Source organism: Sphaerodactylus townsendi, linkage group LG16, assembly GCF_021028975.2.
Source record: "Sphaerodactylus townsendi isolate TG3544 linkage group LG16, MPM_Stown_v2.3, whole genome shotgun sequence".
NCBI lineage: Eukaryota > Metazoa > Chordata > Lepidosauria > Squamata > Sphaerodactylidae > Sphaerodactylus > Sphaerodactylus townsendi.
The window spans coordinates 23,764,026-23,791,409 of NC_059440.1; the positions used below are offsets into that span (position 1 = coordinate 23,764,026).

General features: G+C 44.2%; 2 protein-coding genes across 3 annotated transcripts in view; both read right to left on the reverse strand.

Moving 5' to 3' along the window:
• The window catches only part of VPS13D (vacuolar protein sorting 13 homolog D), a 121,340-nt gene extending 98,969 nt beyond the window's left edge, over positions 1-22,371 (reverse strand). The window contains 20 exon segments of the mRNA XM_048518838.1: positions 17-2,215; positions 2,875-3,007; positions 4,287-4,417; positions 5,063-5,233; positions 5,348-5,420; positions 6,802-6,828; positions 6,830-6,933; positions 7,648-7,830; positions 8,388-8,610; positions 9,458-9,550; positions 10,983-11,151; positions 11,770-11,870; positions 12,192-12,362; positions 13,463-13,567; positions 13,835-13,951; positions 14,482-14,562; positions 16,337-16,527; positions 16,685-16,759; positions 18,649-18,807; positions 22,240-22,371. Of these exon segments, the coding sequence (XP_048374795.1) occupies positions 17-2,215; positions 2,875-3,007; positions 4,287-4,417; positions 5,063-5,233; positions 5,348-5,420; positions 6,802-6,828; positions 6,830-6,933; positions 7,648-7,830; positions 8,388-8,610; positions 9,458-9,550; positions 10,983-11,151; positions 11,770-11,870; positions 12,192-12,362; positions 13,463-13,567; positions 13,835-13,951; positions 14,482-14,562; positions 16,337-16,527; positions 16,685-16,759; positions 18,649-18,745 (4,444 nt within the window). The 5' untranslated portion in view covers positions 18,746-18,807; positions 22,240-22,371.
• A 1,800-nt stretch (positions 22,372-24,171) lies between these two features.
• TNFRSF1B (TNF receptor superfamily member 1B) overlaps positions 24,172-27,384 on the reverse strand; it is a 12,322-nt gene continuing 9,109 nt past the window's right edge. For both annotated transcript variants that reach the window (XM_048519192.1, XM_048519191.1), the window contains 2 exons: positions 26,678-26,918; positions 24,172-25,610 (listed from right to left, as the gene is read on the reverse strand). In XM_048519192.1, the coding sequence (XP_048375149.1) occupies positions 25,330-25,610; positions 26,678-26,918 (522 nt within the window). In that variant the 3' untranslated portion in view covers positions 24,172-25,329. The remainder of the gene's footprint in view (positions 25,611-26,677; positions 26,919-27,384) is intronic.

Sequence of the window (27,384 nt, forward strand, 5' to 3'; positions counted from 1 at the left end):
AGTTAGTGCAACTCACCGTGACCTTTATGTAATGACTCAAAGAAATCATGACGAGTGAAGTGGGAATCTTCCTGACTGCTGGCAGGTCCTGGAGGATGCATTGCATGTGGAATCTCAGAAACCACTTCTCTCTTGCCTGCCAAGTGACTGCTGTTTAGAGAATACATCTTAATGTCCCTGATCTCCACCTGAAGCCGGTCTCTCGTCGACCTGTCCTCTCCGGCCACGAAATTCTGGATGGATATTTGCCCAAGGTGCCCCACCAGCAACTCGGGGCTTCCAGGCTTGCGGGGTATGGATACGACTGGGGACTCGACGTTGATGTTTAAAATCAGTTTGATGGTTTCGCTTTTGGGACGCGGTTGCGGGAGCTCCTCGCCTTCGTTGCTTTCAAAGGAAAAGGAGTCCTTCGGTCGAGGCGTCGTATCGAACAAAGATACCATTTCAGAATACTCAGCGGTTTTGGTGGCCAAGACAGTCGTCACCTTGGTCGCCGCACTCTTCAGCATGCCGCAGAAGTTCTCCTCGAGCTCGTCCATGGATAAGGTGATCTCTTTCAGAAACTTCGCCGAATGGTTGTAATGCAAAGACGCCATCCGAAGGTGGAGCGAACATTCCTCTTGTGACTTTTCGGCAAATGTGAAGCTCAAAGCATCCGGGAGACTGCTGGCGTCATCGAACTGGAGAAACGCAGACTTGAAGTCACCCATGTCAGAAAGGAAATGTTCATACCTTACAGTATTCCCGATACTTACAACATACTGGTTTTTAATGTTATCCTGGGTCAAATCCATAAGGTGCAAACAACCCAGAGACCCGTTGATTTCCACCCTACTGCCCATGGAGACATTCACTTTGGTGCCCCCGATGCTCGCCGTTGCAATCTTTCTGCCAAATTTTTCTCCATTGACCATTGTAATAGTCCGAAGGAGAAGTATGTTTAATGAGTGAATATCTACTGCTACTTCTGTACATTGGGCATAGGTAGACTGGAAGGATCCTTGGTCGCTGAAGCTTCTTTCCAAGTCGGTCATTAACGGCTGAGGGCTAGAGTCATCCTCCTTTGGGAAGGATTTCTGGAGGAAGCCGATCAGCTCGACAATGGTCTCTGGGTTTAGAATGATATCCAAGTTGTTCATCTGCACCGATATCACTTGGAGAGTGCTATCCAAGTTCATGGATGGACATTCTGCACTCACAAACTGATATTCCAGTTTAATTAAGGATTCGTCATGGGGAGGAAAGGTGCCAGGCAAGTCACTCAGCGGTGAAGGCCGTGCTAACGTCAAGCCTGTTCTATCCATTGGGTATGCCTCGCAAGGTCCGCCGGCGGGGGACTGCGCCCTGCTATCGCGTAGGCTTCCTGTTGGGGCATCAAAACGGAGATTCTTGTGAGAAGCCATGAGGAGGTCAAAGTCGGAGCCATATGTCTGCATGGTGTCGACCAAGAGCAAGCCATGGACGGTGAGCGAGACTTCGGTATCGTAAGGCCTCTTCACAAAATGGGCGTTCGTGCCGAAAACCTTGAGGACCGAGATGTAACGGCCGTTGCTCTCCACACCCAACTGCATGCAGTTCACCTTGAACTCTGCTAAAAGCAGCTGAGATTCGACAAGGACTTCCTTTGTGTGCTGCTCTACAGCAATGACGCTCTGGGTTAAATTCTTGACCGAACTGTGCAAGGTTCCATGCTCGTCCAGACCTGTGAAAATCTTCTCTTTCCCTACGTGCGAAGAACTCGAGGTTTCAGATGCAATCAGCCTTCCAAAGCAGTTACTCAGGGCTATTATTTTATCCTCGTTGATGTGTATTTTCAAATCTGGTAAATTCCCGGACAAGACGGCTCCAGGGTATTTGGGATCTGAAGTGTATATCAACCTGCGTTCCAGCTGCAAGTGAACATTGAATTTCTCCACTACATGCGTCGGGCCGACATCGCTGTCCTGAGCGTGCTTCCAGTTGTCTTTCACTCTCCCAACCATGATCTGAAGGTCCATAAACGACAAGCTGTAGGTCTCGTACATTTTTTTACTCATCAAATGGGCGTGAAGCTGTTCTTCGCTGATTTCGACTCCCGCGAACTCGGGGTTTTTTCTACCGCTGGCTTCGGGAGGCGGGGAGCTGGGAGGGGTGGCGAGTGGGGTCATGTATTCATCATCGCTCAGTTCACTCAAATCCAGCGACGGTCCCTCTGGACTCTTCCTTTTATGCTCCTCTAGACATTGAGAAGATGGGAGAGAAAAAGACTGGTCAGAGCAAATATTTGTTTATATGTGTCAGCTTCAAAAAATTACAGCTTGCCCTTTTCCCTGCTTTCATTAGTAAAGGCAACCATTAGCAAAGGCAACCAACAGAAGATAGTTTAAGGTTAGCCAATCAAATCATTTATTTGCAGTCCGTTTCCAAAACATAATAGTACAAACAGTACATAGAATAAGTAAAATTGATTACAATGATTAGCATAACTATAATGACAAACTATAATGAAATTACAGAAATGTAAAATCACATATAGTTATTAAAAAAGAAAATCATAATTATCTGAATCTTTCTCCCACCACTTTTTCAGGATAAAGATGACACCAGATTTGAGAATTCATCTGCCATTTTCTGGACCGTCTTTGTTCTAAGATGCTCGCTTGGGTCCTAGTGCCTTGGTGGCAGAACTAGGTAGGTACTAAGACCCAAATGGAGCATTCTAGAACAAAGACGGTCCAGGAAATGGCGGGTGGATTCTCAAATCTGGTGTCATCTTCATCCTGAAAAAGGTATAGTTATTAAAATGGAAAATCATAATTATCTGTTTCTTTCTCCCACCATTTTTCTCCAACGGGCCACCCGTATAGATATTTTTAATATTTACTCTGACCATACCTCGAGAATTGGTAAGTAGCATTCTTCCCAAGTCAATCACCACTAAAACTGGATCTGCAAATTTAAAGTCATCAGGGAAGATTACTTGAGGGGCAGATATGTCAAGGCACACGGTCCAACGTTTGCTGTCTTCCTGAAACAGGAAACAAAATTTTTAAAGGAAGTTGGAAGGGGGATTTTGAACTCTCAAAACATTTTTCTGTTTATAAACCTCATACATGTCTGTTCGTGAGTATTTTTATTATCGTGTGTATTTTTATTATCGTTGGTTCTTTAATAAAATTGTTAAAAACATCTCCTGAATTCTGGTTTCTTGTAGATGGTCTCTCACATTGCAAGGTCTGTCCCTGCTAATTCCCCCAAACTAAAAGGGAACAGACCAAACTAGTTCAGATAACAGTGCCTTAGAATTTCCTGAACACTACTAAGCCTAGGTCTTTACCTATTTCAACATTCTACCTTCAGCTCTGCTGCGAGGCAAATACCAAAACTTTCGAGAATTCATTTGCCATTTCCTGGACAGTCTTTGTTATAAGATGCTCCACTTGGGGGTAGAACCAGATAGGCACTAGGACCCAAACAGAGAATTCTGGAACAAAGATGGTCCAGGAAATGGCAGATGAATTCTGAAATCTGGTGTCACCTTTATCCTGAAAAAGGTATAGCTATTAAAAAGGAAAATCATAATTATCTGAATCTTTTTTTTGCCAAATGAATGTTCAACATGTGTCTCATCACCGTTAATTTTATAACCGTAAACTTACTCCAGCTTTGCCCAAGTTTTCCTGACAGATCTGATACATTTTACGTTATCTACTCATCTTGTAGTTTGCCTTAATGAAGCCACCCTTCGGGCAGCCAAATTTTGCGCTTTAGCTTAGTCAACGAGGAAGCAGACGCCTCGACCATTCTGTTGACGCCTCTGTTTAACCAGGTCAAACCTTTTTTACTGATTTTCTTTGTGCGGATTGTTTTCTATTGTGTTAATTTGTGCTTAGCTTGTGCTCTCATGCTGCTGTTGGCTAATCTAGGATCATAACAAGGGAATGACAATGAATGGCTTCTGCTTTTTTCAAGTCCATATGTGCGCCTGTTGGTTCTCGTCCTTTATCTATAGGCCGGCCTTATGTTAAGGTCACCTGCAACAACTCTGAGTGCAGAGCAAAGCGATGACTGGGCCGTATTGTGTTTCTATTGTTTTCATTTGTGTCTAGTTTGGAGCTTTTATTGGTGTTGGTGTTAAAATGAATGATGACAAAAAGGTTCTGTTCTTTCCCTGCCAATGGAGGCCTGGTTGGTTATTCTCCCGTTTTGTCTAATTTACCAGCTAGGCTTACATTAAATTCCTTTATATACACACATCCCAGGTATGGAACCAAAGCAATGGTTTGGCTCATTTTCATCTCACTTACGATGAAGTCCCCCACCAGTAAACGGTCAATGGTTTGTCTGATTTCTGCCTTGGTTTGCATTTTGAGCTTGTTGTACTGTCTCCGAGCAGCTTCGGCCACCCGGAGCTCGAGCTCAGACTGATATCCGAAACCTGCGCCGAGAAACACAGAAGGAAAATGCATCGTTTTGTCTCCAACCACAAACAGTCTTTCTACTCAAAAAGAAGACAACCTTGAATGTAACATAATACCCTTAAAGCTATATATGTATACACACACAAAAGATTATTGCTAGCATGAGAATGTAAGACAACCCCCCCCCTTTTTTTTATGGAATACCCATGAAAAAACCTAGTCTAATATTTGGATGGGAGACCTCCAAGGAAAACCAGGATTGTGAGGTGGAAGCAGACAATGGCAAACTACCTCTGAATGTCTCTTGCCTGAAAGCCCCACCAGGGGTCGCTATGAGAAATTTATGGTTGGGAATAGCAACGGTTTCCATCTAAATTATCTTCCTTCCCCCTCCTCTTCTCTTCCCTCCTCTTTCCTTCCCTTTCCCCTTCTTTCTGTAATGTACGCAACATGAATGCTGATTTTACGGGGATTAAATTTAATTGTTCCTTCCATATAAAAATGTATAGTGTCAGATACAGGATAAGAATGCTTTATTTATTGATGTTGTATTGTTATTAACTACCGATGTAGGCTGCCCTGAGCCCATATAGGAAAGGGTGCTCTATAAATTGAAAAACATAAAATAATATATGTGTATATATAACAAAAAAAAGGTTAACCTGAGGTATGAATCCTTCCCTTGTAGAAGAAATCAGCTACTTTCTTAATGGCTTGTGGATTGTAAATAATATTTAGCGGTCTGGTACTGACTTCTAGGCGCCTCTCAAAACTGCTGCGGGCAGGGTTTCTCTCATAGAGCATCTCAAACACTGGAACAACGGGGTCGGCAGCTGAATCGAAGCACAATAACCACAGTCAGGAAATTGGTGACACCTAGATACAGAATTCATGTACAGGTGTGTTCTGATATAAGCCGAGATTTGCAGCAAGAAAGGAAATATTACCAGCGTTCTGATTACTCGTGTCCGAAGAAGATGTTTGGAGACCAATGGAAGAGACGCAGCCAACTTCCTTTTGCTGTTGAGAACAACAATGATCATTGTATACATCCTATGCAAGCCTCATTCACCTTACAAGGCAGGTGTCCTGTGTTTTCTCATCAGAGCAATAGTTTCTCCCCAGAGTTGTGACTATTGGTACAGTTGACAACAAGACATTTCTTCTAGCAAGATTATAATAAAGAGAAACACGAAAAGTACAGAGTAGTGGCTAGTGTCGGGATAGGATCTGGGGCTCAGGGCAGCTTACACACAAGGTTAAAACTTTAAAACAATTCCTATATTACAATATAAAACATTGAGATCTTAAACACTCCGAGCCTAACAATATACTTCATCCTCTGTTTCAACTTAGCCCCTTTGTTAAAAACTGTCAGGGGGAAGGGTAAAGGGGGTGTACAGGTTGAAAATGTGCAACTTGAAAATTGGGAGGCCGGCAAGATGGAACAAATTGGACTAGCAGATAGCGTCAGCCGAAAGTCCGATGGAACATCTGTGTCTTTCAGACCCTACAAAGTTGACTAAGGTTCCACAGGGTCCTGGTATCAACTTGACAGAGAGTTCCACCAGGCTGGAGCCAGCCCCGAAGAGCACGGCATCCACCCCCACCAAAGCAATACTCAGCTTGGTTCATCCCAGGTTCTTTTGGCAAACAGTAAGGGAATCAGACACCTTCTAAGAATTTTGCCCGAAGATGAGCCAAGTTCTTTGCCAGTACACAGCCAAACACTATTTAAATTGCCAAGGCTGAACTCTAGCCAATGTTTTTCACTGGGCTAATCGTCTCGGAGGACCAAGATGCTGGAAACAGGGCAGCAGCCAGTGCTCTCGAGAAAAAAGAGAGGCAGCATCCAAAGAATTGTGGAAGGAAAGACATAAGCCATCCACTGCCAAATGAGCGATTGCCAAATGCTGTCCCAAGAAACCACACAAGTACTTTCAGAGTTCTCCTGCTTCTCCTGCCCCCAAGAAGCTTACACAGATTACACCAAAACTTCATGTCAGGAGTAGCCATGCTGGTCAGCGGATGTACAATCCAACTCCAGTACATGTACACAGCCAACTCCAGTAGCATCTTGGAGACCAACAAGATTTCCAGAGAATGCATTTTCAAGTCTTAATTGTTCTCCTTAATAAAGAATTGATGCTTTAAAAAAAAATGCTAACATTTATATTGATTTTAGGGTTTGGATGCGACCAGCTTTCCTGCTGGTGAAACAGAGAGGAGGCCCCGTTTTATCCACCTTTAAAAGCTTATTTTAAAAACAGTGGGGGTGCTACCTGAACAAAACCCACACAAGGCTGCTAGGAAGAAGGGGAAACGGGCAAGACTAAGCAGAAAAACTGATAGGGTCCAACTCAGGTTGATCGGCCCCTTGATGCAGGGGTAGCCAGCTTACAGGTTCAGGGAAGGCTGGGACAGGAAGCCATGGATCAGCTGGCGTGGCTGAATCTATGGGAGGAAGACATGGGCTGAACTTTGAAAAGGGATGAATTTCTGCGAGGGAGGGATTCTGCTAGGACCGTCACGCCTGGAGAACATGCACAGAGAGATCCTTGTTATGATAGTAGGCTTAATACATTTATCTGTGGAGAAGCTAGAGAGGTGCAGAGCACTTTCCACACTTTGCACAAGGAAGTTGATAAGCACTGGATTAAGAAAGTACTCTAACTTGCAATCATAAGTGGCACTCACTGCCATGGGATTTAATGATGGCCCCCTTAGGTGGCTACCAAGGGAACAGAGGAAATGCACGAAAGACAATATCCACCTACATCAATTGACCACGAGGGCTCAGTTGGAAACTCCAGGCTTGGGGGCAGGGCACCTCTGCTGGGGAGATGGTTCTGTTCATGAGACCCAGAGTGGAGTAGTGGTTAAGGGCAGGTGGACTGTAATCTGGAGAACTGGGTTTGATTGTGGGGAGAGGAAGGGAAGGAGTTTGTAAGCCACCTTGAGTCTCCTTACAGGAGAGAAAGGTGGGATATGAATCCAAACTCTTCTTCTTCTGATCTATATGATCTGCTTATATGACTTCCAAGAGCATCTGGTGGATTGGTGTGAGGAACAAGACGTGGGAGCAGGTGAACCATTCATCTGATCCAGTTCTTACTTCCTTCATTTCATAACAGCCAACAGGGTTATCCCCTGAAGTGCATCAGAACAATGGCCCTGGTGGCATTTAGACCCAGATGCTAGCTGCTGAAAAACAGAAACGAATGACAAAACAGGGCTTTTTCTGTACCTGAAAATTCCAGCTGCATGAAAGCTCTTTCCTCGGCTCGAAGGCTCCGCCTCTCCGCATGCAGCAAAGTGACGGAGCCGCCCTGCAGCTGGAGATTTAACTTGGCAAAGACATGGTCCCTCTTGGTGAAGGGGTGCTTGATGTCAGAGACGTCGGCGCTCAGGTCGAAAAATTCATCAGCACCTGAGTTGGGCAGGAAGAAACACAGGAGAGGTTTCAAAAACCTGAGCCGGACAACCAACTTTTGGCTCCCAGACCCAGCCCATTCCCTCTGACTGTTACACCCTTGTAGTTCCTTAATATGAAAGCTAGATAAGCCCCCCAACACACTAACCTTTCTCTCGGTGGGCAATGATACAGCAATAGGGGATCCCAATAGGGAGTCCTTTGGGCACCACAATGCCCATCAACACATTTCCTGGCAAAGTGGGTGGGCCTACATGGGGGGGTGGTCTTGCCCACCAGAGCTTCTGATTGGCCATGCAACACCGTTCCCGAAGCAGCTGCCACCACAGTGTTTTATTCTCTTGCTCCTCTTTCCCAGCATATTGTAAAATTACCCTTCTTTTCCCCTGCGCTTGGGCTCCCTTCACGAGCACAGCTCCGCCTCCTGCAGCAGCCGTGCTATGGTGCTTCGCCTTCTGCAGCAGCCATGTTTAGATCACGCCCACCACCCGGTGTGAAAACTCAGAAAGCACCCACAGGGATCCCTGCTATAGAGGGTCAAAGTATATACCTACCTGCAACATCCTCGGGCCTCCAATGTTCAGGTGGCTCCGAGAGCAACCCCTCAAAAGGATCGGCTTCTAAGGCTTCCTGAGAGTTGCTGTTCCAGCCCCCCCAGCCAGGAAACCAAGACTGAAGGTACTGCAGCATTCTACGACTCCTGCTGCTACTGGAAGCAGTGGGGGTGTCCAGATCAGAAACTCCTCCTGAGATATCAGATAAGGGCTCCTTAACGCTCTGTTCAAAAGAAGACACTTGAATAGTGACCAAAGAGATTGTTTTTTAAGCCCTGCTTATTACAAAGTCTGGGTTTTTAAAAACTCGGTAATAGCAGCCAATCAGCTGATGGTACGCAATTATAGCAAATGGGACAGATGAGAAATCGCCCTTCATTATTTCTAAATAGATTCTCTGCTGCGGCAAAATAGCTGTTTTGGTTAGCCCATCTTTCTCTCCTGTTTCGGCTCAAAATCCTGATCCGTGAGTTCTGAGAACGATATGCAGGTAGTTATGTCTTGCTGCTATTTTGAGACTGCAAGTACCATTTCGGGCAGCGATACAGTTCTATGGCTGTGTTGAACGTACTGAATATTAAGAATATCAAGAAGGATATTGACAAGCTGGAATGGGTCCAGAGGAGGGCACTTTCAATGCACTTTGCAGCTGTGCGGAATAGCAAAATCTACTTGCAAACAGTTGTGAAAGTGGATTGAAAGTGCATTATTCTGCATGTGCGGAAGGAACCATAGTGATCCACCTTTCAGAAGGCTGGTAAAATGAGCTTGCTGGAGGTAAAGTGTAGATGGAAGGTAAGGCAGTGGCAAATCACATCATAAATACAGTCTGCCTAGTAAATGTTGTGATATGATATCACTCCATGGGTCAGTAATGAGCTACTGCTTGCACAAGGGATTATCTTTGCATTTAATAAAAAATAAAGTTAGAGGCCCAAAAAGTTGGTCCCTACTTTTCCATTATCTGTTCTCATTGACTGATAAGATTTCTACACATATTCCTTCATCATTGGCATTCCAAACACTTTGGAATGACAAAAATATAAATTCTCTCAAAAACCACCTCCTACCTCAGCTAGCTCGTGGAACTGTTTGTAAACTATCTCGCGCATGATTTTCAGCTCCTCAAAAGTTTGCTCGTCTTCAACCCGGTCCATCTCTTCCTGTGGGTAGGAAAAATAAACACAGGAAATTCTGGGAGGCAAATTAAACCCATTTTCCCAAGTAGGATTTCTGTGACTAAGGGAATGACAGAACCTAAACATTACAAGAAGAAGAAGAGGAGGAGGAGGAGTTTGGATTTATACCCCACCTTTCTCTCCTGTAAGGAGACTCAAGGTCCTTTCCCTACAAGACTACAAGCTCCTTTCCCTTCCTCTCTTCACAACAGACACCTTGTGAGGTAGGTGGGTCTGACAGAGTTCTGAAAGAACTGTGACTAGTCCAAGGTCATCCAGCAGGAATGTAGGAGTACGGAAACATCTCTGCCACTCAGGTGGAGGAGTGGGGAATCAAACCCGGTTCTCCAAATTAGAATCCACCTGCTCTTAACCACCATGCCACGCTGGCTCTCAAAACCCAGACTGAGCCAGCCCTCCATGAATTACATTAACGCCTTTCATTCTTTCGTGCTATCAACAGCAAACTAATGAGAATAAGGGATCATAAGAACTGACCGTAACAGACCTCAAATCATATTAAGATTCTGCATTGTAGTTGAACTTAAATTGAGTTGAACTTAAAACAGCGCAGAGCACTCTACACAAATACTTTCACAGGCATCAAATTGCTCCTTTCAGTGATTTGGGAAAGCAAATAGGGTCGAGAGCTTTATAATTAAAGGCAGATTTTATATACACAAGGCTATGGAGCTAGGGTGCTGCAGTTAGAAAGGAGGATTTAAAACAAATGGATTTAAAACCAATGTAGCAAGGGGAACATCTTACGGGGCACCAAAATACCACAACAAAAATATTCTGCTTGCAAAGAGATGGAACACTACACCCAATTATATCCTACTCTCGTGGCTTTCCACAAACGATCCAAAACTGAATAATTCAAGAGTTTTTCTATGCAGGGAACAGACTTCCAGCATACAAAATTATTCTTAACATTCTCAGAAAAAGATTAGGGACTGGAATCTTTACTACTGTGTATAGCTTGCTGAAACTAGGACCCTACTATGAAATTCTGCATCATTTAATGCCACACTGACACCTATGCTTTGCTTCCGTTCTGGTTTTTAGACTTCTGGCTGGTTCAACAACCCTGAGCATACTGCTCTGTTTACTCAGTGTCCCGTCCGTCAATTGTATTGACTCGCTCTGTGTAATCCACCGCGAGCCCAAGTGAGTACGGCAAACTATAAATAACGCAATGTTTTTTTTAATTGCATATTTTATCCGAGCAAGTCAACCACCAAGTGCAAATACAACTTGGACGCTAAGCAGCTCGAAATGACGTTTTTAACAAAATTAAGTTCAGCCATTCCTGTAAAAACTCTAAGGTTCCATGTGGAATCATGCATACCACCCCTTTTGCATCATCTCAAGGCAACAGCTTGTCATTGTCCCAGCTTGCTTCAACTCTCTGTACCTGCTCCTCCGCAGAAAGTGGCTCGTCTTTCAATTTCTTGTAATACAGATCGGTGTACAAGACGGCATCGTGGGCTCGATGCAACGCAAATTGCCAGGACGAGCGTTCTCTTTGCTCCCTGATCTCCTTGATGTTTGCATTCAGGGCAAAGAGCCACCATTCCCGGCAGCTGAAACGTCACAAAGAATTAGGCAGTTAAGCAGATAGCACGAGGGATGACGACTGACGCAAAAAGAGGAGAAAAAGATACAGAGGCCATTTATTTTGCAGCCTCCCTTCAGGATGCTGAAGCTTTTTGCCACTCTGCTAGTATCTGGAACCATGTCTTTTTAAGCTAGGCCTGCACATGCAGAACAATGCACTTTCAAAGCACTTTGCAGCTGTGCGGAATAGCAAAATTCTTACACCCCATATCCAGTTCAGTTTGATGCCTGATGTAGCAGGGCCTAGTTGCTTGAAACAAACAGCACGATGCACAAGGAATTTTTTTGAGCAACATTAACGCTGCAAATAAAACAAACAAAAACCTTCTTGACGTAGGTCACCAGCACACATTTCCTAGCAAAGGCCCATCCCCAAAACTGAAATGCCACTATCTGAGCAATGTCTTGACAGAACCTATAGTGAAACATTAGAAAAATAAACGCCAATTCAAACAGGCGACCCTTCCAAACTTGCTTTGGGACTCCTTTTATAATCTAAAGCTAATCTAACATTTATTTATTTATTTTGGATTTATATCCCTCCCTGTCCCCAAAGGCAAGGGAGTTATTGATCAAGTCCATACTTTCCAGCCACCGCAACCTGGGGTCTCCATCTTCTATACTTAAGCTGTCGCTCTTTTCGATCCAATTCTTTCAAGAAGTCCATTATTTGCCGGTACTGGGCCTGCGCAAACAAAAAGCGGCATCGGACCGTGATGCAACCCGTTTCAAAAACGTCCCTATCAGCATTGCCAACTGATTCATCTTAGAAAGTATCCCACAACTTCAAACAAAGGAATAACTGTGCGTGTATTCCCAAGCTTGAAGCAAGCTTCCTTTTAACTCACCTTGGCAAACTTATTTGTTACAGGCCACCGAAAACTGGATGGGCAAGTTTTTAATATAACTTAGTTTTCATCTTCAAACAGCCTTAATCTACGTGACCTGCTGCTTTTCATTCAAGAATGCAGTTCACAGAGCAACTTCTTCCCTAAGTCGCTTTTACCTGTGAGAGCTTCAGAGGTATCGTCTCCATCTGAATGTCGAACTCGAGCCGCGGAGAATGTCGTGACCTCAGCGGCTCCTTTGAATAGTTCCTCTTGAGGAGGGCAGAGGTACACACGGGCTCCAGGATGTAATTGTGCTCCCGGCTCTCCATGCTCTTCTCCATGGCTTCCTGGAAACCGGACATATTAATTCTAGCAAATGCAAATACAATAGTCCTATGCAGGATCATTTCCATTCAAGCTCAATGAAACCGGTGTGGCTTAGACTGCAGCAATGGAGTAGGACTGCACAGTTTTAGCAAAAGACTGATGTGAAAGAATCTGCCAGACGTTTAGGGTCCTTTTCGCACATGCAGAATAATGAACTTTCAATCCACTTTCAATGCATTTTGAAGCTGAATTTTACTGTGCAGATTAGCCAAATCCACTTTAAAACAATTGTGAAAGTGGACTGAATGTGCATCATTCTGCATGTGTGGAAGGGGCCCAGAAAAAGTAAATTTAGTTGTCACCATTGACCAATTAAAGAGATGTGTAAAATACAGCCTAGGAACATATGCAGCTGTCTTATCTAGCGGCCAGAAGTTCTCCAAGGTCTTAGCAAAAGAAAAGCCTTTCTCAACTCCTGCTGCTGGATGTGTATTTATTTATTTAAAAACACTATAGGGTTGTAATAAAATAATAATCATTACCATAAAGTGTTCATAAAAATAATAATTAAAAATGAGCAGCAGGATTTGCTGAGACAGCATATGTTTTACACAGCAGTGGAAACCTCCTTGGGTTTACTGTGGGTGAGAAGGAGGAGAAATAGGGCATAGTATATAAACACCATATTTATTTAATTACTTCATTTATACTCTGCCTTTCTCCCCAATGTAGATTTACTTCTTCCTCACAGCAACCACGTGAGTAGGTTAGGGAGAATATGCCACTGGCCCAAGGTCACAGAAGCACAGAACCATAGAGTTGGAAGAGACCTCAAGGGCCATCAAGTCCAACCCCCTGAAATGCAGGAACACACAATCAAAGCACCAGCAATTTTCCATGGCAGAGCAAGGATTCGAACCCGGGATCTCAGGTTCCAGTCTGAGCTTCGACCCACTACCCCCTTACAAAATTCATGCAAAACTTTCCCATTATATCCTTCTCCTTGCCTCTCCCAAACTCACTGTCAATTTTATTTTCACATATCAAACTCTATGCCCACACTCCCTGTAAGTACAAATCAGCAGCATCTTTGGCAACAACAAAAAAATGCTCACGGTACCTGCAGTTCCCCTGGTGGCAAGTCTCCCATTAAAGTGCATCTAGTATCCCAATAGATACTGAAGTCAGCAATTTCCAGCTGTTTCTTCCTCATTAGCTCTTCCACCTTAAAGCAACACACACAACTGGGTTTCAGCTACAATGAAAACACAGCCAAGGCCCTTTCTGCACGGGCCAATAAACTCAGGCTAACCACGGGATAAAACCCGTGTTAGGAGGGAACTTTGCACGGATCCCGCTCCTAACACACCTCCACAACACCACATCTAGGCAATCTGTCGATAGTTGGCATTTTCCAACCCCATGACGCTCCCAAACCCAAGAGGACGTCACCCCGTGTTAACCAATACAACTCCTCACAACAAACACTGACCGGCTCATTCACAGCATTTTGCGCAGAGACGTTTTTTATGCAGATTCCAAACGCAAGGGGCTGAGATGGATTTGTGATGTCATCTTCAAACCTTAAGTGGACATCTTGGATTTTTAACTGGAAGGGACAGGGTGATGAGAGAGAATGAAAACTTATTACTATTTTCTTTTTTGGCAGCGTGGAAGAAGAAATAGGCCAAGATATCCAACGGCCATATGGGGTTTTTAATCCGCATGGGAAGACCACTACTTCTAGGGAAGACAAGCCTAACCCCAGCCCCAGCCCCCAGAGGGAACAGCCACAATATGGCGCTGTATATAACACAGGTTTCAAATGGAACCACTTACTCAAATTAAGTCTGCAACACAGACAGAATTCCTTCAGATTTTTCAAAATGGTCGGAAAGGGGCCCCCCCCCCCCCCCCGCACTCTAAATATCATCTGCTTTCCACCCTACAATCTGCGTTTTAGTGCTTAACAAGCCATTAAGACATTTCTTAGGGACTAGAATGCACGATCTTTGGATTAGCCCCAATAAAAAAGAATTGCAGGACCGTTCCAGCAATTCTAACTAGAGTTTCTGGCTATGTACCTAAACAAAACTGCTGATAAATCAAAGCAGGAGACTGGCCATCCAATCAACTTACTTCGATGTTCTCTACAATGCGTGTAATGACAGAGGCAGTGACGGAATACCAGTAAGATTCTGCTGCCTGCTCCCGTTCTTTCTGAAAAAAGAGAGAGAGAAAAAAAATAGGACCATGGGAAACAGCACAAGGTGGTGATTTGTTGAGTGGGAAGGCAGGCACATCCCAGATAATTTGCAGCCTCTTCACAAGATAACAGCCAGCTGTTCATTGTGAAACATGTCACAGGTTGAACAACAAACTTGTGTTAGCCTACCATATGTAGCAAACCCTAGTTTATATATAAAGTTCAGTCTTGTCTCTTTCTCTCCTGCTTCCTGGCAGGGAGGCCGTCTCGCCTGCTCTGCTATCTCTGGAGGCAAGAAGCTGGGAGAGCGGATCAATAAACTGTAGTTTGCAAATTCAGAGACCACAACAAACCACTGTTAGGATAAACTGGTAAACAAATCAGCCACAAACACCAAGGTTCGTAATCCTGACTTGGAGCAGGCTGACAAACCCATTTGGTGGACTAAATGCATTGGGATATGTAGCTGCAATACCAATCAAGTTGAAACATTGGCTCACCAGTTATTACATTGCACTAGATTTGCCAAAATTAGATCTAAATTTGTCAATTTACATCCTCTCTTCCAACCTCAGTTAGCAGATTTGATTAGATTATTTCTCCTGCTGAATAACTCTTGATTCTGTTTTTTGTGAAGAGGTTGCAAGCTTTGTTATGGAAATAATTCAGAGTCAGTAACAATTTGTATTTATCTGATGTTATCTCTCTTTGCTTTTAAAAACCTTATTGTTTGTAGTGGGGTTTTTTTTGTTCTGTCTGTGTCAATAAAGACTTTGCTTGCAATTGAACTGGGATATCATAGATAAAAGAGGTTTGTTTGAACCCCACAACAAACCGGGATCTATTACAATGTTTGAAGGGATCCAATGTGGGATATTTTTGTCACTTTTTAACTTGCAGGATATTGCCCCTATCGAAGTACTCGTTCCACATGAAGAAAGCACACATCTAATCAATCACATTCACATATACTGGAAGATCCCAATTTTATCACATGAATGTATGCATACTTTCTCCAACAAGGAGCAATAATTTTCACTGATAGTGACACTGTCAAACTACACAGGCATTTTCCTCCCCTCTCCCATTCCATCTTGCTCTGGGTAGGGACTCTTATTTCCTGAAGGGCTGCTGGTGTGAGTTTCCTGAAAGGAACCAGCCAAATTTGCTAAAGTTTGCTTGAGAGGGGCAAATGCTATGGGCACCCAGTTGAAGGTGAACCTGATGCCCACAGCATTTGCCCCAAAGTTATGGATCCTCAAAAGGTAGCCCGCATCTCCTGTTAGCTCCCATTAGAAACAATGGGGGATGGGGCACCCCCTTTGGGGGTCCATAACTTTGGCCCCCCTGAACCAAACCTCACCAAACTCGGAAGGTATCATCAGGACAGTCTCCGGATGGTACCCTGAAATTTTGGTGCTGTTAGCTTTAAAAATGCGCCCTTTGCAGGCCAAAATGCAAAAAACACCAAAAATACAAAAAAACTCAGACGGACCCGAATATTCGGGTATATCTGAATATGTTGTCTTATTTGGGCATACAGATAATTTTATGCCCGAATAAATCCAAATAAAACCAGGCCTAAACAGCGCATGATTTTTTTACAGTGATACAAAAATACAAATGATTTGCAGATCAACAATACAACCAATGCCTTCCCACCCTCTCTCTGGTGGATCAGCACTGTGGTCTAGACACTACCAGAGATGAAAACACTACCTGGATGAAAATGCAAAACATATCCCATATTTGAGCTTCTTGTTTATTCAGAACTCTTAAATGACTCACTTTCCATTTTTCTTCCAGTGCGAATAAGACTGCCTTCTTGGTTTCTCTTTCCAACAGCCTCTCTCTTTCTTCATCAAAATCTCCTTGCTTCTCAGGTGATCCAATCAGGTGTAGTTTGGACACTGATATCACCCACGGGTCCACATGTGGGCGATAAAAGGGTATCTGCAGAGTGATCTTGCCAATGAAGCCTACAAATTGTCGAAGAGAAAAAAAAATTGCGCGCCTGGAAGCTTCACCTACACCAGTGGAGGAAATTGCTCCGTACATGAAGCTTCTGATTAAGGGCTCTATGTATCCTGCAAAGCTCAAGGTCACAAAGAAAGAATGTATATTCAGAACACCTACCAGCTTTGACCTCAAATGGCAGCAATTCCTTCAAGGCATCTTTCTTTAATGGTAAATTTTCCAGTTCCACAGCACCTGCCAAAGCAAAGCAACAGATGCTGTAACCAATCCCTAGACTCCCAGACTACGAAAACATTTTATCTCTGAGATCTCCATCTGGAGCAGGGATCCCCAACCTTTTTGAGCCTGCGGGCACATTTGGAATTCTGACACAGTCTGGTGGGTGCCATAGCAACATGGCTGCCACAGGAAGTGGAGCCAGCCACCAAACGATGACCACTGCTTACCTTCAGTAACACAGTGCAGCCCCTTGTGCTATAGTGGCAACTGTTGCCAAAGCAACAGTTTTAAAAATCTGCACCACGAATCAAATCTCCAATAGGCAATCTAAAGCCTTGCTGGGAAAAAGCCTTACCTGGCTCCGCTTACTTCCTAAAAATGCCCTAGAAAAAGAGTCAGACTCTGTTCTGAAGGATGCCATCTTAGCACAGTACAGAGAAGGCACTGCTAAATCAAGAGCATTCATCCCTTTTAGAAGAGGAGGATCACCTTTAATCCCAATCAGAAACAATGAGAGCCACATTTAATTATTTATGTCTACGTCTCTCTGTCCCTCTCCCCTCTCCCTCCTCTTCTGTCCTTCTTGAAGGGGAATATTTAGACTACAAGCACATTGCTGGTTGAACAAATCTCTTTACTAAAGAGCCCCCAAAATTACATATGGGACAAAGGGGAGGTTACCCACAGAATTTTTAGCACTCCGCCCCAGGTTTTCTTTAAGTGAAGTAATTATAATTAAGCCACCGCAGAGACAACATAAATTTTTCATACTGAACAAATACATTGTGGTGTCACTGGCACAACCCACCCTACTTCAGGCATCCATGTTAAAAATTAATTAATTAAGCAGGGAGCTGAATCTTAATCATGCCAGCAGCCCAGTCATGGGTGGCAGACATTAGCCTCATCTCACCAGATATTGGAAGATAAGCAGAGTTGGCCCTGGTGAGTATTTGAATGGGAGACCACCAAGGAATGTCCAGAGTTGATATGCAAAGGCAGGCAATGGTAAACCATCTCTGAAATTCTCTTGCCTTGAAAATCCAAAGGGGTCCCCATAAATCCACTGTGACTTAACGGCACTTTCCACTACCAGACATCAATACAATTCATCACAGTTCATCTAAACATTAATTGGTCTCCAGTGGTACTAAACAAATTCTATTCTAGAAGGCAGTCCTACATTTGTAACCTGTCCGTGGCCAATAAGTTCCATGTGTTTAGTCAGCTAGTTAGTTGTTAGTTAGAACATAAGAACGAACCTGCTGGATCAGACCAGAGACCATCTAGTCCAGCACTCTGTTACTTGCAGTGGCCCACCAGATGCCTTTGGGAGCTCACATGCAGGATGTAAAGGCAATGGCCTTCTGCTGTTGCTGCTGCTCCCAAGCACCTGGTCTGCTAAGGCATTTGCAATCTCTGATCAGGATTGGTAACCATAGTTAGTTAGTGAATTTCTTATACCGCCCACTCCCAAAGGGTGGGTTGTGCCAGTGACACCACAATATATTTGTTCAGTATGAAAAACGTATGTTGCCTCTGCCATGGCTTAATTGCCATTTAGCCGCCCAACAGCCTGGAAAGGTAAGTTAGATCAAGTCATGCCACACCTGCATAGAACCAGCAAGTGCGCTTCATGGATTCTGGGGGAGGTGGGCACAGGATTCAAAATAAACCCAACATTCTAGCCATTGAGCTTCAAGGAAAACATCAACCCCCAAAACATAAAACCTCACTATTCAACCCACAATCACATGTGGATTTTCATCGCCTACTAAATGCACCCGCTGCAAAATGACACACACCTAAATAAACAGGGACAGAGAAAAACGTGAAGGGATGAGGAAAGTGAGATCCATGGGCTTGAAGAAAAACTTCACCACATAGGGGCTCTTATACTTTACCTTTTAGGAGGGCTACTGACAGCTGGTCTGTGTTCAGGTTACTGACATATTTGCCTAGATAGTTGTTAAGGACCCAGGCTACCAAACCTTCCAACATGACTACTTCCTAGGTTTTTCTTGTCATTCCTGATTGCTCTCCTCCATAGTTCAAAGTATAATCTGCAAGCAAGAAATAAGACAACTGATTAAAAAAATGCAATATAGCCATGCCATCCTTCTTTGCCTAGAGAGAAGATTCATAGATGCTGTCCATTAAATGAACAGATTTATTGTGGCATAAATTTCCAAGGGCAATAGCGCACTTCTTTAGATACACGAAGAAGAAGAAGAAGAAGAAGAAGAAGAAGAAGAAGAAGAGGAGGAGGAGGAGGAGGAGGAGGAGGAGGAGGAGGAGGAGGAAGAAAAAGAGGAAGAGGAAGAGGAAGAGGAAGAAGAAGTTTTTATACCCCAATGTTATCTACCATTAAGGAGTCTCAAAGAGGCTTGTAATCATTTCCCTTTCCTTTTCAGACACCTTTATTTATTATTTATTTATTAATTAAGCTTGTTATATTGCCCACCCCCAAAGGGCTCTGGGCAGTGTACAGAAGACAAAACCATTAAAAGGATATAAATCACAATATAACAATTAATACCAAATTAATTAAATACAGCATCAATTAAAAACAGAAAAACCTAACATCAGATGGCGACCCGAAGAAACCTCCTATCCTTCCTGAGAGGGGACAGGGCATAGCACACGGCAGCCAGTTATGACGGTATGGGGGGAATGGCAGGGGAGGCAGTGACCAGCCCCCACAAAATCCCTGTGAAACAACTCTATTTTACAGGCCCTGCAGAACTGTCCAAGGTCCTGCAGGGCTCTGGTGGCTGCAGGGAGAGCGTTCCACTAGGCAGGGGCCAGGGCAGTTAAAGGTCTGGCTGGGGTAGAGGCTAGTTGCATCATTGAGGGGCCGGGGACCACCAGCAGATTTGCCTCCGTGGAACGCAGAGGCTGAGTAGGGACATATGGGGAGGTAAGTGGGGCTGAGAGAGTTGAGAGAACTGTGATTGGCCCAAAGTCTTTATAAGACTCTGGATTCTTGATCAGAAGTCTTTATTGGACACAGCTAGTACCTGGCTTTGGCAAAGCCAGTTCTGCCAGGTTATGGAAATACAGTCACATTTATCCCCTTAGAATTCCCCCCCTCCCTATTTCCCACGGAATGTGACAATAACACAAGGGTAAGAAAGATGTTTGGGAGTCGAGCATCTCAAGGACAGCACAGTGATAGTGTCCAGCCACCTGCCATCTCCCCCTGCTGGGAAGACGCCAGGTCTGCTTCTAGTTTTGCTACAGTGGCAAGCATAAAAGGAAAACGAAAGAACAGAAAAGATCCATTAACATATCAGAAGTGAAGTTTCTTCACTTCCAGTTTCACAAGGAATGCATTCCAGAGACATTATTATCTTAGCAAATCCTTGTAGAATAGCTACTGCTATTATCATCTAGGGAGGAGCGGCAGGTTAAGATCACAAGCAAGCAAGCCGACGTAAAAGGTGCAACTGACAAAGTCCACATGACACATTCAAGTAGTGTGCAGAGGTGACGTCACATCATGAAGTTTACTAGGCTGACTATGATGTTTTATGCGATTTGGTTTACCACTGCACTTCTTCAGTCTTCTTCTCCCACCGCTACACAGCTTAAGCCTAAACCTCCATATTTGTTTACAGCAATGAGCAAGAGGGAGGGAAAGAATATCTTGAAAGACCGCTGCCTCACCACCATCCTCATCTGCATTACGGGCATGATACCGACTCACTTCACAAGGCTACTAGAGGGGTTATAAGACTGTATCAGCAGCACTTTGAATGTTTGTTTGTTTTTTGCAAAGAAGGAGAAGAAGAGTTTGGATTTATACCCCACCTTTCTCTCCTTCAAGGAAACTGAAGGTGGCTTACAAATTCATTTCCCTTCCTCTGAATATTATTTGCTCTTCCCTGTACAGCCCAGTCTACCTTTATCTCTTCAGATCCCAGAAGATGTGGGTCACCGTAAGTCAGCTGTGACTTGACGACTCTCTCTATCTACAAAATTATCTACAAAATTATCTACAAAATTATGCATGGGGTAGAAAATGTTGACAGAGAGAAATTTTTCTCTCTTTCTCACAATACTAGAACCAGGGGGCATTCATTGAAAATGCTGGGGGGAAGAATTAGGACTAATAAAAGGAAACACTTCTTCACGCAACGTGTGATTGGTGTTTGGAATATGCTGCCACAGGAGGTGGTGATGGCCACTAACCTGGGTAGCTTTAAAAAGGGCTTGGACAGATTTATGGAGGAGAAGTCGATCTATGGCTACCAATCTTGATCCTCCTTGATCTCAGATTGCAAATGCCTTAGCAGACCAGGTGCTCAGGAGCAGCAGCAGCAGGCCATTGCTTTCACATCCTGCATGTGAGCTCCCAAAGGCACCTGGTGGGCCACTGCGAGTAGCAGAATGCTGGACTAGATGGACTCTGGTCTGATCCAGCAGGCTAGTTCTTATGTTCTATATATATACATATACATTTCCAAAGTGTATGTGTGCATGTGTGTGTTCTGTCAAGTCACTTCTGACTCATGATGACTCTATGAATCAATGTCCTTCGAAACATTCTCTTGTTAACAGCCCTGCTCATGTCTTGCATACCAAGGGGGCGTGGCTTCCTCTATCGAGTCATTCTCTCTCTTGTTGGGTCTTCCTTTTTTCCAGCGGCCACAACTTTTCCTAGCATTATTTTTTTCCTAAAAGGCAGAAGTGTGAGCCTGATGCATCTGAGGAACAGTCCCCTCCCCCCAGATGTGTATATGTGTAATTGACAAACCTTGTGTGTAACTGACAAACTCCCACAACCACTGTAATGTCAAAGGTTTCACATAGCAGCAATTATTAATACAAGTTATTAATATAATAACAATAGTGATCACATTTAACAATATAATACCAGAAGTTATTAATACTACCCCTGACCTGAATGGCCTCAGCTATTCTAAACCGAAGCTACAAACATAAATGTATTAATACCACTTTATCATTATACTATTGACAATGATGTTTTGCGCAAATAGAGAGAGCCACCTCTTAGGAATCAATTATTGATCAGTCACCACAACCGTTTCTATTTCTCCAAACAAGAGCTGGCCAGGATAGCCACCAATCACTATTATCAATAATAGTATCGATCAAGTATCTGGTTTTTTTTCCCTAATGGGTAACAGAAAAATAAAGAATATTAAGAATGTTTCTGTTTCCCCAAACGGAAAAGTCATCTCTTTCAAGCAAGAAGAAAGGTGGTGGGGAGGGGAGGGACACAGCAGGACAGGTCAAAGTAAAGATCCAGTCTATCTCTGACCCCGCACAATGTGAGCCCCCTCTTCTCTACTGGCCCCCACCCACTCGAGAGGGCACCCCGGAATGGCCAAGGGGGGAGAGTAAGGAGAACCCCCCACCCACCCACACACACACAGAGAGAGACCGACCCCAGCCATTGCTAGTTCTTCCCCCGTCCAGGAGAGAAGAGGGGATCCCTGCCCGAGGGGAGGGGCCGCAAGAGTCCTCACCAGCGTCCGCTGCCCTCGACCTCGGCCAGCAAGGAGGGAGGAACGCGCCGATCGCCGAGAGAAGTGGGACAAGGCGGCGGGACGAGCGCCGAGCTATCGATCGCCTAAACCACCCCGTCCTGCGATGGGCTGTCCTCCGGAGGGACAACCATAGAGACGAGCTGAGGGTAGAGGGACGCACTTCCGGACTGAGTTTCCTCTTCTGGTTTTCAACTCCTCCCTTGAAGAAAGGTGGGGTTGTCTACAGACCTTTCGAAAAGGGTGGGAGGTTCTGAAAAGCACCGGAAGTGACGATCAGATTCGGTTTTCTTCATTCAGTTGTCCGAGTGGATTTCCTTCATTTAGTTGTTTGATTTTTAACTGCCCTTTTTTTTTTAAATAAAAAAATAAAATCTTTTTGAAGCTGTACTTCTTTTCTGACTCTATGGCCATCGTTATCCTGACTAGCATTTCCGGCAACATCCAATTTTTTGAAAGTTTTGTGTCTTTGTTCCCGTCCTCCCCTTAGTATTCCTTTACACTCAGAGTTCTCCCTTGTATCTTGTAAAGTGTCAACCTCTTTGCCTTTTTTTGTACAGAAGATAAAACTGTATTCTGCATTTTGTCTACTGGGAAGTGAATTTAGCATACTGACCATTTCCCTTGTTGGAATATAGAACTGTGACACTACACGGTACGCGTTTACAGAGCCTTGTGTATATTTCCAGTGAGCCTTTTGCAAGCGCGCTTGTGCATATATGTGTAATTGACAAGCCTTGTGTATATTTCCAATGAGCCTGTTGCAAACACATTTGTGTATATGTTATAATCAACAAACTTGGGTTTTGTTTATGCCTGGGCAACTATTTTTGTAACTGTTGCATAGATTGCCTCTAAACAATGTGTGATCAATGAGGAGAGGCTGCAGCGTTTGGGACTCTTTAGTTTGGAGAGGAGATGTCTGGGGGGGGGGAATATGATTGAAGTCTATAAAATTATGCATGGAGTAGAAAATGTTGACGGAGAGAAATTTTTCTCTCTTTCTCACAATACTAAAACCAGGGGGCATACATTGAAAATCCTGGGGGGAAGAATTAGGACTAATAAAAGGAAACATTTCTTCACACAACGCATGATTGGTGTTTGGAATATGCTGCCACAGGAGGTGGTGATGGCCGCAAACCTGGATAGCTTTTAAAGGGACTTGGATCGATTTAGGGAGGAGAAGTTGATCTTTGGCTACCAATCTTGATCCTCCTTGATCTGAGATAGCAAATGCCTTATTTGTGTATTATTATTTATTTATTTATTATTGGGTTTTTTATACTGCCCTACCCCCGAAAGGCTCAGGGCAGTGCTTAGCAGACCAGGTGCTTGGGAGCAGCAGCAGGAGCAGAAGGCCATTGCTTTCACATCCAGTATGTGAGCTCCATAAGGCATCTGGTGGGCCACTGCGAGCAGCAGAGTGCTAGACTAGATGGACTCTGGTCTGATCCAGCTGGCTCGTTCTTATGTTATCTTTATTTTGAAAAAAAAAAAACAGAACTTGACAGCCGGCATTGTGTAGTGGTTAAGAACAGGTGGACTCTAATCTGGAGAACCGGGTTTGATTCCCTGCTCCTCCACATGAGCAGCAGACTGGTGAAATGGCTTGTTTCCCTGCTCCTCCACATGAAGCCTGCTGGGTAATCTTGGGGCAGTCACAGTTCTCTCAGCACTCTCCCAACCCCCTCTACCTCACAAGGGGTTTCTTGTGGAGAGAGGAAGGGAACAGAGTTTGTAAGCCCCCTTGAGTCTCCTTACATATAAATCCAAACTCTTCTTCATCTTTTTCATTATTTTTTGTGACACACACAGTTTTTGTGATATTTTAATATTAAAGACTTTGGTTTTTTGAGTTTGTGGACCGACACAGCTGCTTGCAACCTATGCTGCCAGAAAGTCACGTTCCTATAGAAATTTGACATGTTTTATTTGCACATAATTATACAGCAGTAGACTTGGCAGTACAGATTTGATCCTGACTTTAAGCTACAAGCAATCTGATTAGTCTGCAAGCTTCAGACACCTTACCAGTCACTAGCAGGATTCTGAGGTAGAACCCATACTGTGGTGGGGGGCAGGCAAAATTAGATTCTTGCTTCATGGCAGCCGTCAGCAGGAACAAGTTGTTCAAAGTCACTCAAAACCACAGCGAGAAAGGGCTTTCACATCTTGGTAAAGAAGCAAGAGCATGTCCAAAAAGCAAAGCAAACTTCTTCAAAGTTCCTCACAGAGGTTTGACACCAATCAGCTTTTACTGCTCGTGAAAAAGGAAATGGGAGTCTCCTTTAAACACCAGGAAAAGGCTAGGTTGTAGATCATGGGACTAGCTTGTGTCCGGAACAGCTACTGTATTGAGGAGTGGTATTAGACGAGATGAAGTAAAACAGAGGCCTGGATCCAACCCGTAACCTTTGAGGTGACCTGATGCCAAGGAGAGCAGCAATGTGTGCTGTTGAAACACAGTTCCAAGGAAGCAAATTGTTCTTCATGCCCTAGTTTTGGGCTTTCCAGGGACACCTGCTTGGGGGGGGGGGGGAAGGTGCTGAATTAGATGCACTTTTGGTCAGATCTAGTGGGGCTGTGCTTATGTTGAGTTCCTCTATAAATGGCTGTTATCCTAGATAACTAAATGAAGCCTCCACACTTAGAGGTAGTTCATCTCTGAATATCAGAGGTGGTGAATAAGCAGTGGGGGAGTGCTTGAGCTGCCAAACCAGGATGCCTGGACTAGTTGGACCTTCGATGGGGTCCTGCAGGTAGGATTGACAGGACTGGGCTTCTTGGCAAATCCCCTCCATCCCATATCCACACAACCCTTTCCAAAATTCTCTCTCCTATACAATGCAAAACTACACAGGTTCTTTGCCACCATCCCTGTTCATCTAATCACCCACAAGTCTCAGCCTTAAAAGACTCCCAACAGCTTTTTGTCAGGCTATGAACAGCAGAGCCCCTCCGATCCGTGTAAAAGTCCATGACAGATCTGTAACAAAATACAAGCTTGCTTAAGAGAAAGCCAACCAGTTCCTCAATCATTCTCCCTGCGCTTCTGGCAGCTCTGTTTCTTCACCTGGTCTTCATCCCTACATCCTGTATGCTCAGAGGAACTGGCTTCCCCTCTTCATAAGTCAATGTGTCCATGCTGTCCTCTTCAACTTCTATAGCAGATTGCCTCTCAGATGCTCTTTGGATGGGGATTTCTTCTTTGGACAAAGGAATGTCTTCTCCCACCAGAGCATCTTCATCAGCTGAACTGTTCGGTGACAGGAGCTGCAAGCTATGATCCGAACTGCAAACATTGACCACACAGCTGAAGTTCACGTGTGTTCCACCACTGCCGGTTTGCTCTATGGAAGGGGTGAATGAAAAGACGGAGGAGGAGAGGAAGAAAGAATATGAAAAAGCATGACAAGGAGACAAAAACCCTTGTGTATCTCTCTAAACCCTTATGTATATCTGTCTCCCTCATCTTCTAGACCATCCCACCAATCTGACAAAAGATTAAATGAACACATTATGAACAATAACTATGAACAATTATGAACAATAATTATGAACAAATACCAATGATAATTTTCGCCTAAGCACACACAAGGAACAACTGCTTAACTCAGTGGTCTGCCAGAAATCTTTTTGTCCACTGTGGATCAAAAAAAGGGCGGGATGTGTATTTCTTTAAGAGGAGGGGCCAACATCCACACCTACCTACACAGCTACCACCAATGAGAGACAGCTTTGAGATTTGGGGCGGGGTTGGAATGCAAACTGCAGATATGAAGATAGAGATGTAAAAATGCAGGTTTTTAGGTTTCCAGTTTGATGTGGGAAAACCATCAGTCTCTGCTTGATGCGGGGAGGTGAACTCTGCTTCCATCAGTCTAAAACACCTGAGGTGCATTATGGCAGATGGGGCTTGCTGGTACAGTTATGCACTATTGATGTTTCTAAGGAAATAAAGAGGGCAACGAGGGATGGGGAAATAGCAGTGGTGCAGTAGATTCCAGACAGACCAAAAGAAACATTTCCTTATTCATCAAGTGTTCAAAATGTGGAATTCGCTGCCAGAGGATGTAGTGATGGCCACAGAAAAAGATGGCTTTAAAGGAGATTAGGCAGATACATGGAGAATAGGTCAATCAGTGGCTACTAGCCACAGTAATTAAAGGGAACCTCCACTTTCAGAGGCAGTCAACCTCAGAATCCCAGTGCCAGGAGGCAACATCAGGGGAAGGTCTCGACCAATATGTCCTGTTGTTGATCCTCAATAATAACTAGCTGACCACCCTGTGAGACAGGATGTTGGACCATTGGGCTGATCTAACAGGGCTCTTCTTACATTCTTCTGATGTTTCAGAAGAACATGTAAAGCAAAATACAAACAAAAGAAAGAATAAACTTAAGCCACCATGCTTACTTGAGTTTGCCCTGCAGTGATACACACAGCTGTTCAACGGCAATGATCTTTGTTGACTTCCCTCTACTTCTGTCCTGGAATCTTCCAGATCGCTGATTCCACTGCTTTTATCCAACACAGGCGGGTGATCCAAGGAGCCGCTGCTTGACGGGGAAATCTTCAAGAGGTTCTCCTCCTCCCGCTTTGCGGCACTGGAGACCTGTGGCCACTTGTGAGATCCATTTCCGATGGATGGGAACAGCTGAAAGAGACACGGAAAGCCAGACCTGTCAGGGCTGTGTTCGAGATGTCAAGAAAACCCCTTTGCTGAGATTGTGTTTCTGTTTAAAGAATCTATGGGCTTTTATGCATTTGTGCTCAGCCTCACATTGAGCTCACATTCCCTTTGGATTGGATTGTCAAGGATGCATTCATTTCGGTCTCTTCGGAAGTCACTCCAGTCTCAGATCAGAGAAGCTCCGTGATTTCCAAAACCAGGCAAAGTGTGGCTTTTCCTTCCCTTTTCAGGGAAGGCAAAAGGAATCCACACGTGTTACGTTTCCTTTGGGTTTTCCAGCTTCCCCAAACCTTCTCATGTCCACACAAGAGCTCTTCCGGTTAGGGTCAAAAAGGTTGGGTTTTTTTAAAAAGAAAAATTGCATTGTGGGTCTATCAGAGGAGCAACAGAACTGTAAAACTGACATGCTCTGTTGCGATCTCAATAGACC